This window comes from Arabidopsis thaliana, chromosome 2, assembly GCF_000001735.4.
Source record: "Arabidopsis thaliana chromosome 2, partial sequence".
Lineage (NCBI taxonomy): Eukaryota > Viridiplantae > Streptophyta > Magnoliopsida > Brassicales > Brassicaceae > Arabidopsis > Arabidopsis thaliana.
Genome location: NC_003071.7, coordinates 13463137 through 13478433, shown reverse-complemented (window position 1 = coordinate 13478433; position 15297 = coordinate 13463137). Strand labels below are relative to the sequence as shown.

Genomic DNA, 15297 nt, shown 5'->3' with positions numbered 1-15297 from the left:
GATATATATATATACTTTCTTTTTTCTTTAGTTCTTGTTTAGATAAATTACTTATTTTCTCTCCGGCAGTTTGACTTCAATTTAAAATGCTTTTCTAACCTATGTGGCAACGAAGATGAAAGCTCACTGGTTATAAATATCGAGTTATAGAATTACATTGATACTCTATAATATATACGTCAATATATATTCACAAATATTGAGAGCTCATCTACTACTAGATGAGCAAGCATCACAGGAAAACGATGAAGTTAGTGAAAACGAGAAATTACTGAAAAAACTGCTTATGTCTCGTATATATAAGAAGCTAAACATTTATTGTCAATTAATTACAAAAATATTAATCATTTATTCAGTGTAGTTTTTGTTCCTCAGCAGCATGCAAAATGACAAATTAAGAATATGCATGTATGCGTGTAGGAAGCGTAGGTGTTAATATGACAGACTATTACTTCACCACTTTGGTCTCTTCATCTTCTTTTTTTCAACCCTTCATCACTTTACTACATTATTTATGGTCAAGAATACGAGGAATTTAAGTTGGTATATACTATATAGTCGATAATTTAATAATTATATTTTGTAGTCCACACATGATATGGTAACGCGTACAAAAGACTGAAGTAAGGAGAAACAGAAATTGAAAAGATTAATCATATGTTATAAGAATTTAATAATAGAAAACCGACCACATAAATTATTCTTATCACTCTCACAAAACGATCGCAATTCGAGTATTTTAACTTAAATCTCATTTCTCAGTCAATACACGCAAAAATATGGGGAAGTCTTATCCATGTTCACTATAAATACATCACAAAAATTATTTCTCTGAAAAGCTCCACAAACCCCTCTCTTTCTCTCTTGGTTACGTCATCTTCCATCAATGGCCTTGATCCAAAACCCTAATATGAAACATGCTCCATTTCTAAGAAACAGATCTCCACAACAAACACTCTTTATTCCGTATACTCTTTCTCTCCCTATTTCTTACCAAAACCCCAAAAGACTTAAAACTGCTAATTCTTCTTCTTCTTCTTCTCTATTAGCACCAGTGATTCTAAATTCTCCGGTTGCTTCTTCTTCTCCTCCTCCGATATATTGTGCACCAAAGTTTCCTTGCTCCAGTGGGGCAGCGACTGTACCCTTATCTCGGGTATGGAGAGAGATACAAGGATGTAACAACTGGAAAGATCTCATCGAACCTTTGAACCCTCTTCTCCAACAAGAGATCACTCGCTACGGCAACTTAGTTTCCACTTGTTACAAAGCCTTCGATCTAGACCCTAATTCCAAACGTTACTTGAACTGCAAGTACGGCAAACAAACCCTACTTAAAGAAACCGAAATCGACCAACCTGAGGACTACCAAGTCACAAAATATATCTACGCCACACCGGATATTAACATCAACATCAGTCCTATCCAGAACGAGATGAATCGACGAGCGCGTTGGGTAGGTTACGTTGCAGCTTCATCCGATGACTCGGTGAAACGTTTAGGGAGGAGAGACATTGTGGTGACGTTTCGTGGAACGGTAACTAACCCTGAATGGTTGGCAAATTTCATGAGCTCTTTAACTCCTGCTAGGTTCCATCCTCATAACCCGCGTCTCGACGTGAAGGTTGAATCCGGGTTCTTGAGTTTATACACATCAGATGAGAGTGAGAGCAAATTCGGACTAGAGAGCTGCAGACAACAGCTTCTGTCCGAAATCTCGAGATTGATGAATAAGTATAAAGGAGAAGAGATGAGTATCACACTCGCTGGACATAGCATGGGAAGCTCATTGGCTCAACTTCTTGCTTATGACATTGCGGAACTAGGTTTAAACCGGAGGATTGGCAAGGGAGATATTCCGGTGACCGTGTTCTCTTTCGCAGGACCTAGGGTTGGTAACTTGGAGTTTAAAAAACGTTGCGAAGAGCTAGGTGTTAAGGTCTTGAGGATCACTAACGTCAATGATCCGGTCACAAAACTTCCAGGTGTTTTATTCAATGAGAATTTTAGGGTTTTAGGTGGTTTTTATGAGCTTCCATGGAGCTGTTCATGTTATGTTCATGTTGGGGTGGAACTCACGCTAGATTTTTTCGATGTTCAAAACATTTCTTGCGTTCACGATCTCCAAACCTATATCGATCTTCTAAACCAACGGAGAACTAACTCGAGATCAGTCGATTCCGATGAAGATGAGGACAGTGACAATGTTGCATTAGAGTTTTTAAAGACAAATGGCGAGAAGATGATGTTCTTGAAGAGACAACGAATGATGTATTGGTCCAATGCCGTGGATCTACTTTTTTCTTTTTCTAACCATATGTCGTATTGTAATATATTTTAGGACTAAAGTTTAGGTTTTAAGTATTTAAGATGGAACAAATAGTGATAAGTGTATCTATAATTCGTACAACGTCAGCGTATATATTACTAAAGTGAAGGTTAGATGTATAAATCAATCATCTTTCAAAAGTCGCAAACGCGTAATGCATCTGTGTTTCATACTTTCATATCTGCGTTTACATTTTTCCAATATCTAAAATATTAATATTTTAGTTATAAAGGTATATATATATCATATATGTAAGCTAGTAAACTTAAACTAGTGTAGTAAACCAGGCAAAAAAAAACTCTAAATTGCTTTTGGTTGAATGTGTGAACAATGAGTGTTGAATTTCTGTCATTTATTGTACTTATACTTATTGTATGTTTCATGCAAATTATAATTGACTAACTAAACATTCTCCCTAGTTGGATGTTTAGTTTCTTACATTAACTTCACTTTATCATCATTCTACTATAATTCTATGTTTCATGCAAATTGGAATTGACTATCTAAACATTAATTTCTCTGTAGTTGGAATTTTATCACCGAAATTATTTATTAGTATATTTAAGATGACTAAGCTATGGTCTCCTCTTATTCTTCCCTAATTCCTCCGGCCATGGTAATTAGGTCATACTTTGACTAACGTTAGAGAATACGGCCCTTCAATTTCATATGTGGGAACATACAGTATATAGACTATTGATTGTTGTTATATTTTGTGTTTATATGATTCAAAGTAACTTATTTCGAAGACTGAAAATTATGTCTAATATATTATCATTGTTAAGCCATTCAGAAATATACATCGTAATCATTTACACATTAAATTAACAAAGATAATAATCAAAATGTGTTAAATACTCATTTTAGACCAACCGCACTCTAGAGGCCTCAGCTACTTAAACGCTGATGAATTATGGGCTGTTTTGGGCTTAATATACAATATTTTGGCCCATTAGTTTTTGACACGACAAGAACTTATAATTGCACCGAATTACATGGCACATAATTCAAAACAAATAATTAAAACCACTTCATGCGCATTATGTCTTCTTCTCTATCATTTCCTTTGCCAGCTCCATCTCTCTCTCTCTCTCTCTAAAACCAGTCTGCAACTTTCTCTCTCTCAAAATCAGAAACAAAAAAAACGATGTCGTCCGATGACGAAGGAGGAGAAGAGTATCTATTCAAGATAGTGATAATCGGCGACTCTGCCGTCGGGAAATCGAACCTTCTCTCTCGCTATGCTCGTAACGAGTTCAACGCTCATTCCAAGGCCACGATCGGCGTCGAGTTCCAGACGCAGAATATGGAAATCGAAGGTAAAGAAGTTAAAGCTCAGATTTGGGATACTGCTGGTCAAGAACGGTTTCGTGCCGTCACTTCCGCTTATTATCGCGGCGCCGTCGGAGCTCTCGTCGTTTACGATATTAGTCGTCGATCCACGTTTGAGAGTGTTGGTCGTTGGCTTGATGAGCTCAAGAGTAAGTCTGTATTGATTTTGATTGCGATTTGATTGAGCTAAGATTAGTATTTCCTCAATTTGAATAGTGGATTTAGTCAATTAGGTCTTGAAACTGCAAATTAGGAAGCTGGATTTGGTGGAATTGTGGACTTTATTCTCCAGATTTGGTAGATTGTGTTGATTGATTAGGAGTTTGAATGGTTGTGGCGATCATGGCGGACAAATGTATATGCGGTTTGGACTGCTTTTTATTTACCATTCATAAACTATAATCCGTAGTAGTGCGGATCGAAAAAAATAGAACAAGTCTGCAGCGGACTAACTACGTACCGCTTTTAGGTAGAAGTAAACTTTGTCCACCACGGTTTGTTATCCGCTCCAAAAATAGAGGGTTGTCTAGTCCGCTAACGGTTTAGATCTTCAAGATTTTCTGGTGACTTATTCTTTACTTAGGCCAAATGTGAAGTCTATATGTTCAAGTTTGATTTGAATACTGGTTTGTTGATTCATTTGTGGTTTTTGTTTTATTTTGGCAGCACATTCGGATACAACGGTTGCGAGGATGCTGGTGGGAAACAAATGCGATCTAGAAAGCATAAGAGCGGTGAGCGTGGAAGAAGGCAAAGCACTAGCTGAAACCGAAGGACTATTTTTCATGGAAACATCAGCTCTCGATTCAACAAATGTTAAAACAGCTTTCGAAATGGTAATCCGTGACATCTATACCAATATAAGCCGGAAACAACTCAACTCCGACACTTATAAAACCGAACTAAGCATGAAAAACAGAGTCAGTCTCGTTAAGGACGATAATAAAAGCTCCACACAAGGCTTTGGTTTCTCTTGCTGTTCTTCCTCGTGACCTGAATTTTGATCCCAAATTATTTTTCTTTTGCTTCATTTGTGGATTTTTTTTCTTTTGAATTTTTTTCAACCATAGAAAAAAGGGCAGATCATATAGATTCAAAAATTGTAGTGTTTATGTGTGGATCGTATAGTAAACAATTTATACGATAATTATTTATTGCATAATCTCGATAATTTCAATGACATCACTAGGTAACCACTATCGATGAAACTTAAGGAGAAAAACGTTTATTAAGTGGCTCCAATGGTCACTTCACTCTCAACCACCACTCACAATCTTAAAAGATGATATGCGCAAGAATCCGACCGCTAATTTCGTCACCACTAGCTTTCACTATCTCAACAACCAAACACTCCAGAATCAATCTCCGATTACTCCCTCGCCGCTCCTTCTCCGTCATGTCTTCTTCAACCCCACAGAGTCAGATCATAGAACACATCGTCTTATTCAAAACCAAAGACGACGCTGACTCCACCAAAATCACCTCCATGATCAACAACCTCAACGCTCTTGCATATCTCGATCAAGTGCTTCACATCTCCACCTCTCCTCTCCACCGTATCTCCTCCGCTACCGCCTTCACTCACGTACTCCATAGCCGTTACGAATCTAAAGAAGATCTAGCCTCCTACGCTGCACATCCAGATCACGTTCGTGTTGTTAAGGAATCTGTGTTACCGATCTGTGATGATATCATGGCTGTTGATTGGATCGCTGATCGAATCCCCGGAACCGTAGCGCCGCTTCCTGGTTCGGTTGCTAAACTCACATTGCTCAAATTGAAAGAGGATGTAGCAGATGAGGCGAAATCGGAGATTACGGGAGTGATTAAGGGACTAAGTGAGAAATTTCCAGGGATTGATCAGATTACTGTTGGAGAAAACTTTTCTCCTGCTAGAGCTAAAGGTTTCTCTATTGCTTCGATTGCGTATTTCAAGGATTTGAGTGAAATGGAAGCTGTGGATGCTCAGAAAGAGTTGGTGAATTCGCAAAAGGATAAGGTTCGTGATTATGTGGATTCTACCATTGTTGTTGAGTTCGTTGTGCCGTCTTCTTCACAGTCTTCTAGTCTGTAGAAAGTTTCAATTTCAATCCCTTGAAAGCTTTGGGACCTGTTTGTTATTTGAGAATAAAGAAACTTGAGTGTGATGATATATGCTTCTGTTTCATTATCTTCTTATCTCTCGGTGAGGAACTCTGTTGGAATAAGAATTTTTAAGCACTAAGAAACTTTGAGCAATCAGTATGACTTATGGTATTGTAGTGAAGCTGCATCAGCTACTCTTAAAATTGCACACTGATGCTAACAAAGCCCACATTATGGAATCTTGGCTTCTTCGTGATATAGGTGTAGTAGTAGGATCTATTCTTTTTTATTCTCTACTGTCTTAAATGTCGATGCAATCGTTTTAGTCTCAAATGTCGATTACATGCTTGATTGTTGTTGACTGTTAGAGTGTGTTCTTCACATCTTACTGGTTTTGTCTCTTGAATGCCTGCTACTCTCTCCATCTTGGAATGAAATTTCCTAGCTGCTATGAAACATGATAGTTCCCTGTAACACAAATAATAGGATAATGAGTTTATGTTTGGGTAAGGAAGAAATTCTACAGAAACACCAAATACTTTTGTCATGGCTTTGATTGTCACAAATGGGTGGGTATAAATAGGTTTTGCCGAGGGAAAACACAATCGGATGAGAATAACTTGTACGATGGATTATAGGAACTGAGTGAGACCAGTAAAATGATGTTTTTGTTTATCGGCAAGATTAATGTAAAATTTTATAAATATAACGAAGATATTTGTTCTTCTAAGCTGGAATTAATGTTCTCGTCCTCAAGTTATATCATCTCTGTCTTTAGTCCTTCAGAAACAAAATATATTATCGTCCAGCCCTAGAATTGACCTACCAGAGTAAACTAAAGAAAGAAAGTAACATGTAGTGACAGATTGATAATAATAATTATCACTTTATGAAAGAATGGTCGTACAACCTGATGAGTGACCTTGCTGATCTCTCTGTGAGATCACAAAAAATTCAATATAGCTTTTCCTAAAAAAATCTATCACATCCCAAAAGACCAAACACATAATATAGGATAAAGAGTACACAAAATCCCCCACCCTCCCCAAAAACTGTCTTTCTTTACGAATACAACCAATCCAAAAGAAGAGACGCAACACATTGTATAGTACACACTTTCTTCATACCATAAGAGACTCCATCTTCATCAACCGTAACCACACGGTTTCACAAGGTTCTAGGGATGATCTCTTCTGCTAAAATTCACAAAATCTGCTTCTTCATTTGTATAACCTCGAAGCAAGCGACTATGCCAAATATTTATGAACGAGAATCTCTCACAAAAATGACACCATCTGTGTATCAGACTCTGACTTTGATCCAAAGCTTAAAAATCATAGAGCAGTAACAGGAGTAGAAGCAGCTGCTAACTTCTTTTGCTTCTCCTTCTCGATCTCCACTCTTCTCAGCTCTGCATGCTGTGCTATTCCGTTTGCAATCGCCTGGTAAGTGAAGTCCAGTGACTGGTTCAGGTTCTGAAACCTCTGCGCATCTGATGCCTGCATAACTGTATAATAAACAAGGACGTGATTACTAAGCAAGATACGCCAGAGAACATGAAGCTCCATATAGTATTTTATGTGGTCAAAACTGGTAACCATAGGATTTTTATTTAATGGTACCTCTGATTGCATCGACAAAGAATACAAAGGCATCCACCTCATCGATGGGTGACTGAAACTCGTCCTCATCACTAAAGTCATCATCAGAATCGTCGTCATCATCATCATCATAGTGGAAGGCCTTTGCCTATGAAAAGGATAAACGAATTGGAAAACAGTCAAAGCCAGCAAAAAAAAACCATGCTTCGCAGAAGCAAGTCGATACAAACACTTCACAAACCTGTGCAGCTAACTTCTGCAGTTTAACACTTTGTGCTTCATCTCCTTCCTCTGTATCATCCATCTCCCCATCAGACCCATCATCATCATAATCATCATCACTACTCTGGAGTCCATTCATTTCTTCTTCATAATCTACTTCTGTCTCCTTAGCTGCTTCTGCGAGGAAGATTGGAAAGGGAATAAATGTAAAGATTACCATGCCAAGTGAAGAGAAAATGGATCATGACTCATGAGCAGGACATACCAGCTAGCTGATTCTTATATGCAACTAGAAGATCAAGTGTTGCCCTGAAAACACGCTGCAGCGCTTCATCGGGGAATTGACCCCCAGGGAGAGCAAGTAATGAAGTCAAACCCAAGCAGCAAACCTTTTTATCATGTTCCCTGGTACCAAGAGAGTAACAACCCCTTTATCAGCTATCAAAGCGAACAATAGAATTTCCAACCATTACGCTTATAAGTTAACATGAACAAGATGTGACATAACAAAAATCATCAACAGTACCTTTTGAAGTTTGCTGGCAGGCCACTTTTTCTCTTTTGCTGCAACATCTGGAACCAAAGGTCAAAGACTTTGGAAGCAAGTCCTGTGTTATGCAATACACCAAGCGTCAAACCTGGATTGTAGTAAAGCATATTTGCCACCTGCGAACAGAAATCAAGATATTATGTTGAGAACTTCATGGTATATAACGCTGGTGCTGTTGCTATTAAAAAAACTTGGAAATTTCAACCCATCATTGTGGTCATCACACAACAGAATCAGTTCAATAGGACCCACTTGATTCATACAGTGACATTGACATACATATCTCCTCTAATGTAAGAGCATAAACCGGTAAGTAGAAATCAACCAGTAGCAGGTCAACAAATCCTCCACATAGTTCTTACCACTTGTATAAGAAGAGATTTAACATACGAAGTCTCAGCCCGTTGTAACCGGTCAACAGTGAGACGCAGATATGGTTCAACCCACTGATCCACCTGCCCTTTGCAATTCTGGAAAACAACTTCAATAAGCTTTGGAGCAGACTCAATTTCACTGTCTTCTATGTTTCTGTCGGTCATAAGCTGTAGAAGTGGAAACGTGAGACATATATAAGCTATCCTTGTGCGGAAAAACATAAGAGATGCTTATATATATATTAGCAAAAAAATGGCATGTAGTACTGAATGTAACATATAGTATTCCTAGTGTTTTCACAATAAACAAGATTCCAACAACTTTTTACCACAATAGGCATGTAAAATGAACTCGAAATTTTGTTAAACGATAAAGGAAGATTCTATGCTACATGATATTTGCAAGAATTTTATAACCTTACAGTTCCTTACAACAATCAACAAGCACAGACATCTAACTCACTAGCACTATCAGAAGATATACTCACAGTTGAAAGAACGTTATATAGACTTTGCTGATAGTCGGGCTCTTTGCAAGTGAGAAAATGAGCCGTTCCCCTTGATATAAAGTTGTCCATTGGAACCAAAATATCTAAAATTTCAAAGAGTAACGTGAGTGAACGTATGCAAAAAAATGAATGACGTGGAAGTGCTACCGTGATGGAGTCAACTATAAAATCCAAAGTCTAGAAAAATTTAGAGGTATGTGAGAGAAACCATACTTGGAAAGAAATCGATTCCCCAATCAACCAATGCTTCCACCATTAAAGGCCAGAGACTCCATATATCCAAGGAAATGCTAGGTGAATAAAAGGTCATGTATGATGCAATCTCCAAAACTTCTTCAAATACCTCTGCCAATAGCAAATAGGATGAGAATATAGATGCTTCAGTGTCAATTATTAAATAGAAATAGCTAGAAAAGGAAATTAATAAACTTAAGATCGTGATGCTACAACACAACACAAGGCTGACAGAACAAAAAAATGGATTATACAATTCTGAAAAAAAAAACCATACTAATGTAATGGACCCAAATGGCTAGTTGGCTACCAAATCAGTCCAAATGTACATCCTCTGGACACAACTATAACTTAATTATACTCGGAGTCTACAAACTATATCCCAAAACTATATGAGTATACCTTGGCCATCAGTGGTCAACATTTTCTGCATTATTGGAAGTATAGTTGGTTCTATCTCAACAAACAGCTGCGGGAGACTGCTAACAGATTCAAGGATTGTACTTATGGCACGCAAACAACCAACGGCAGCTAAAGCTCCCATGTCATCAGAGTCGTCATTGGCTTCTGACGTGTTTAGACATCTCCAAAACGCAGCCGCCTGAACAAAAGCAAAGGCAGAAATACATATTTATTACCAAGTTTGAGTATTCAAGAAATATCAACTCAGAGAACCAATTTTTCTTACCAGATTTTGACATAATCCAAAAGCAAAAGGAGCCATCTCTTCGCCAAACTTATCTACGATGGTCTCCAAAGTAAAAACAAGGTCCTCATTCTCTACCTCATTCATGAGTTTGAAAAATTCTGATGGACGCAGGATCACAATAAGTTTGAAGCGTTAGTTTACTTCAACAATACTGACCATCTAGTATTCATAAAGAAGAGTAACCCACCATCAAGTAACTGAGGGAGGATTGGACGTATCTCATTTAAATCTGCATTTGACCAGAAAGTTTTAATTAGCCACAACATTAACCCAGCACACAATCAAAAAGCCAACACACAGGTAAACAAGTGCAAACACATTCACGCATATAAAAATGCGTAGGCGGAAATCACATACCCTTGCACGCCTCAACAAATGAACGCAATGCAAAAACTGAATCAACACGAACAGGGAGATCAGGATCGCGCAGTCCCGAAACAACACTGTGCAATGCTTTACGAAAGTTGTTCTGATCTGAGAAATTGATGTGTGCATATTGCCCAGCTACCCATGCAGCCTACATCCAAAAAAATGCAACCGTCAAACAGATCAAAGGAGATCACAAAGAATATGACATCAAATACTGGGTAACAACGGGAAGTCTATACTAAACTATCGACAGCAATGCAGTAGCCAACTAAGCAACAATGCTAAGCGTTCTAGAATAAATTGAAGTACAACAGACTTCGTGGAAATGCAAAACAAAATCCTCATTCCGGTAAGCTAGTAACAATGGATTACTGAGATATCCACAACACAGATTAAAGCCAAAAATACCTTTGCTCTAAGATGTCCAACTGGACTATTGAAATCAGGAAAAATATGTTGCACCAACATTAGCTCTAGTTGAGATTTATAGGGATCCGTTTGCTTCAATTTGTCACAAAGAGCTCCAACAGCCAGCATCGCACCATCTTTTTGGCGATAAGGCTTCTCCTCTACAGTAGCTTTTTCATAACTACAAACAGTGGACAAACAAGTTGTCAATAAAACACAACTGATATGAAAAGTTCCAAGCAGAAGAGCTCAAATGTAATACCTCAAGAAGATCTCAACGACAAACTTAACAAACTTCGGAAGGTTTTCTTTCCCACGTTTTCGAACCAACTCATTTACAAAATCCATGGACGCTGTTCGCGGACTGTACAAGTCTTCAATGATATCTACAGCACAACAAATAACATTACAAATGATGATTTTAAGAATTAAGACTTTTTAAGAAAGTCATTATTATGTAGTACTTACTGTAACCTTTCCTCACATATTCATGAGGGTCTTCCTCCCAAAGCTTTTGATCATTATCATTAAAGCACATTAGAGGGAAAACAATCTCAAAAAGCAGAACATCCAGCCGAGGCAGAAGCAACTTGTACATGCTATTCTTCGAAATGCTGCAGAAACAACGAATTAGTTTCAACGAATTTTTTTTTACAAAACATCTAAACCTCTAAGAGTTTTCTAATTAATTCCAAGAACTTAAAATTCAGTGACCAAAAAAAAATTTTATAATGTCAGAGAAAAGATGATACTTAAGTTAGCCAAGTGGGGATACTGAATGTGTACATGTATGTACATGAAACTAATGTCTACAAGTGATTGTAACACAAACCTGTTGCTTAAGTACTGAAGGAGAAGATTGATAACTCTGTCAGGAAGATAGCCTCCAACACGAATTGTGTTCAAGAAATTTAGGTGGCCTTCCAAAATTCTGCCTGCATAATTCTTTTGAAACATTTGGGCGAAAGGTTTGTTTTCTGGACTTTGAAGTTTTGGATCTCCAAACCTGTTAAAGAATATTCTATAAACCTTTCAAGCGTACTTTCTTGTTAAAAAAATATTAATGTCAAAGACATACCGACTATAGAGCCTGTTTAAAATGTGCACTGTCCACTTCTTGACCTTCCACCAGCCCCAAGATTTTCTAAGTTCCGGATCCATAGGCTGACCTTCAACTGGAACAGGACGTTCCGAAACACTCAAGAACAGAACCATCCAGGCATTAAAGACGTTTAGATCAAATAATTGCCTTGGAAGCTCCAGCTGCCCACAGAGAACAGTAAAAAAGACATTAAACAGCTTAACTGGTTTGAATTGTGTTTTAAGGATATGCATATTATGTTAAGAAAGATAAAATGTGAAATTCCGCAGAGGCATATGTAACTGATCTCTCTAGCAACTTACATATATGGATGACCAAAATATTTTGCATATCAACTTCATAAGTTCTGCTATCTCCAGAGACGGATTTGGTATCTGGATAAGCCCATTAAAAATAGTCAAAAGTTGAGGAAATGTCTCCTCCACAATGCGGGAAACCGGTGTCCTCTCCTCATCTGACTTGAACCTAGAAAATAAAATCATGAAACATCATCAACGGGATATACTACTTAGGTGTCATCATATAAAGAGCAACTTGCATTTCTAGCTGGAAGTCGTCACATACTTGACAGGACATCATGAATTGACAGAGACACGAAAACCATTGTGTTCTAACAATACGTTTTAAACACTCTCATTTCTCCTGCCTAACACTTCTTTCCCTTCTCTTAATATTATCGGTTACCACCTAATTTTATTAGTCACTACTCAGTGTGATACATGCAAGACTCGAAATTGCGCTATTGCCACCAAAGATAATCTTGAAGATGTCTCAATAACGCATATCAAAAATTTCACTAACAAACCTTTAAATCATACACACAGACATAGGGATACGGAACAGAAAGTGGTGAACTTACTCATATTTTCTAGAGAGTATCCGCAACACAAACAAAGCCCCATAAATTTGTTGATTTTGCAAGTTGTACTTCACCCAATCCAGAAGACGTGGCCATTGTTCTGGGTAGTCAGCATAAATAATTGTCTTGAGAGACTCTCCAAGTTGTGATCTGGATAAGAAAATTAGGGGAAAAAAAAATTATGGTTGTTGTTGAGGCTTATAGAAGATGCTATTGGGACCAAGGTAATGAGAAAAAAATACTAACTTAAAAAAAAATCATCTTCTATCTGCCGTTTTTTAATATCTAGAACCTAAGGATAATGTAGAGACACATTCAAAGATGTATATATAAAAGAAGAGGACTATCAGCTTGAAGACAATCTATCAGACAAGATGATGAGCAATTTGTAGGCATGATTAGCCATACAGGTTACAAATATTTTCATAAAATCGCTTAAAATCAGACCACGTCAGACAGAGTTCAGCAAACCAAATGACTTGAATGATAATTCCAAAAGCTATCTGGCAAATTTACCTGAGTAAGGTTGGAACTTGGGTGACATAGACGAGAATATTGTCCCTCACCAATTCTTTGTCACTCTCAAATATCTGCTGCTGCCTTACTGCAGGACCTGCACCATCAAATATGCAAATTAATCTAAAGATCTTCCAAACGCTAAGCCGAGACAAGATAATTAGAATACAAAATTATTACCACAATCCTCAGGTGACCAGTTCTTAGCAATTAAATTTTTGAACTGAATACTAGCAATTTGACGCACTGCCATGTCACAATTTCCATCCACGGCTATCTGCAATAACCTCACCAAATGCTGGGGCGTGTGCTCCAACTGCAAGACAAAAGAATAACGAGAAACTCAGGCATCAGAAACTGCATAACTTTAATTGATCATTAGAAATAGTAAACACCACTGAAATCTGGCTACAGTGAATTAAAGCAAATAACGATTTGTTCAAAAAGAGTGGGAATCTTTGAACTATCTTCAGTAAAACCAGAAAGTGAACTTATAAGGAAACTCTATACATGAACTCAGCTCAAACTTTAAGATACTACTAGCAGAATAAGAACAATCAAACTCGCGACCAAGCAACCGTGTAAATACATCGAAAGAGAAATTGAAGTGGAAACTGAGAAACCTGATTGAGTTGCTGCTCAGAAACTTTACGCTCATCGGGAATAGGGCTAAGAGCGGCGGTTCGGAGGATCAAAGCGAGGCTATGCAGATCCATTCTCCGTGGAGTTTGAGAATCCGGACACTAAACAGAGTAAACCTTGATGACGATCAGAGGCAGTGGTTGATATTCGATTTGAAATTCCCAACCAAGAGAGAGAGCTGAATTAGAGGAGGGGAGAATCTCAGAAGAGCATGATAGGGTTTAAGAGGGACAAGAATGGCGGAGAAGAAGGAGAAGAAGATTTGATTGATAGTTGGCGAGAGTGGAGGAGAGGGACAAATAGAGCTGGACGATTTACAGTATTTAAATCCCTAGGGTTGTTTAACTAACCAAAACCACCCAATTTTGATTCTGATTGACCCGGGTCTTCTTTAGCCGGTTTATTCCGAACCGGGTCTTCTCTTACTAAATGACGTCACTGATTCTCTTACTAATTAAGTTCAGGTGAATTTGAGGGGAAAACAAATATTTTTGGACATGTATGTGTCTGAAAATGTGATTTTCCCTCTTTTTTTTTGATGAATATATAGTTTAAAATAAAAACTAACAAAGACATAAAAAAATGTTTTTCTCCTTTTAATCAAGTATGTATTATTTTATTTGTTCTGGTCATAATCCTAAGTGAGTGTGGTTGGTATTTTGATGAAAATTTAAAATTGTTCATTCCATAATATTTATGTCCAAGTATATATGGACGTAAATCATGTAAGCGATGATGAATCCCAATGTTAGATGACATCAAAGAATTTTGTGACCATAGGCCATATGTGTTGTGTAAATTTTGTGGGTATCTAGAGAAAGCCAACCAACAAACGCTATATGGATACTTTGACAATAAGTTCCATCCATCAGCTGCCAGTTTGTCCAAGTATCAAAATTTCATCCGAAAAGCTGATAAGCCGCCAATCTGCCCCAAGTATCTAGGAAACGACATATTCTAATGCCTAGTTGATGGGAAGAACTTTGGAGGTACACACATCACCTATCTTGAAGCTCATGAAAGCAAGTATTTTAACCTTACTTACTTTTAAATATATATGTCTCTAGCGTGTATAGCATCCCTATGTGGATCAATTTAGAGCACTAGTGAGCATTGTATGCTACCGCATAAGAAAATGCAACTACTGTTAACCATGATGATTACATCCTTATTAACATATATGACACACTGCAAAAGTCACTGGATGCGATCAAGTTAGCAGCGGTATTTTCCATGTGTCAAAAGCATACTAATATACTACAGTCAACCGTATATTGTTCTTTAGTTAAGTTAAGTAAAGACTACTCCTACTAGACAGATATTCGGTTTATGAATCCAAATCAAGTAATTGCTATGAATAGCCGTTCATTTAAGAATGAAGATAAGGGAAGTGAGTTGAAATGTTTCTTTTAACCTCATATCTTTACTTCAACTTATCACACCTTAAAAACTGGAT

The 15297-nt window shown here is 37.5% G+C and overlaps 4 protein-coding genes across 4 annotated transcripts; 3 read left to right on the top strand and 1 right to left on the bottom strand.

Moving 5' to 3' along the window:
* Positions 1-886: 886 nt before the first annotated feature.
* AT2G31690 (alpha/beta-Hydrolases superfamily protein) lies at positions 887-2341 on the top strand (the record flags this gene model as incomplete). Its single annotated transcript, NM_128726.1, has 1 exon — positions 887-2341. One exon carries the CDS (start codon positions 887-889, stop codon positions 2339-2341), a length of 1455 nt encoding a protein of 484 aa, NP_180727.1.
* A 1007-nt stretch (positions 2342-3348) lies between these two features.
* On the top strand, positions 3349-4840 carry RABA5d (RAB GTPase homolog A5D). The gene is made up of 2 exons (NM_128725.3): positions 3349-3810; positions 4328-4840. The coding sequence occupies exons 1-2, from the start codon at positions 3477-3479 to the stop codon at positions 4651-4653; spliced, it is 660 nt and encodes a 219-aa protein (NP_180726.1). The 5' UTR covers positions 3349-3476; the 3' UTR covers positions 4654-4840.
* A 37-nt stretch (positions 4841-4877) lies between these two features.
* AT2G31670 (Stress responsive alpha-beta barrel domain protein) lies at positions 4878-6188 on the top strand. Its single transcript, NM_128724.4, has one exon. The coding sequence runs from the start codon at positions 4944-4946 to the stop codon at positions 5733-5735; it is 792 nt and encodes a 263-aa protein (NP_180725.1). The 5' UTR covers positions 4878-4943; the 3' UTR covers positions 5736-6188.
* A 378-nt stretch (positions 6189-6566) lies between these two features.
* SAD2 (ARM repeat superfamily protein) lies at positions 6567-14140 on the bottom strand. The gene is made up of 22 exons (NM_128723.3): positions 13823-14140; positions 13380-13515; positions 13200-13296; positions 12684-12833; positions 12127-12289; positions 11801-11985; positions 11555-11728; positions 11191-11336; positions 10985-11108; positions 10723-10903; positions 10303-10462; positions 10133-10174; positions 9925-10043; positions 9639-9837; positions 9216-9347; positions 8982-9085; positions 8482-8661; positions 8096-8235; positions 7835-7974; positions 7589-7746; positions 7369-7495; positions 6567-7253 (listed from the first exon to the last, which is right to left on the bottom strand). Exons 1-22 carry the CDS (start codon positions 13913-13915, stop codon positions 7081-7083), a joined length of 3123 nt encoding a protein of 1040 aa, NP_180724.2. The 5' UTR covers positions 13916-14140; the 3' UTR covers positions 6567-7080.
* Positions 14141-15297: the final 1157 nt, after the last annotated feature.

Excerpts from the sequence above, each read along its gene's own strand:
- AT2G31670 (NM_128724.4), top strand. The coding sequence starts at position 4,944 with ATGATATGCGCAAGAATCCGACCGCTAATTTCGTCACCACTAGCTTTC.
- SAD2 (NM_128723.3), bottom strand. The coding sequence starts at position 13,915 with ATGGATCTGCATAGCCTCGCTTTGATCCTCCGAACCGCCGCTCTTAGC. Across the intron at positions 12,290-12,683 it reads ATACTCTCTAGAAAATATGA|GTTCAAGTCAGATGAGGAGA; the intron begins GTAAGTTCACCA and ends TTTATTTTCTAG. Across the intron at positions 11,109-11,190 it reads ATATGTGAGGAAAGGTTACA|ATATCATTGAAGACTTGTAC; the intron begins GTAAGTACTACA and ends GTTGTGCTGTAG.
- RABA5d (NM_128725.3), top strand. The coding sequence starts at position 3,477 with ATGTCGTCCGATGACGAAGGAGGAGAAGAGTATCTATTCAAGATAGTG. Across the intron at positions 3,811-4,327 it reads TTGGCTTGATGAGCTCAAGA|CACATTCGGATACAACGGTT; the intron begins GTAAGTCTGTAT and ends TTATTTTGGCAG.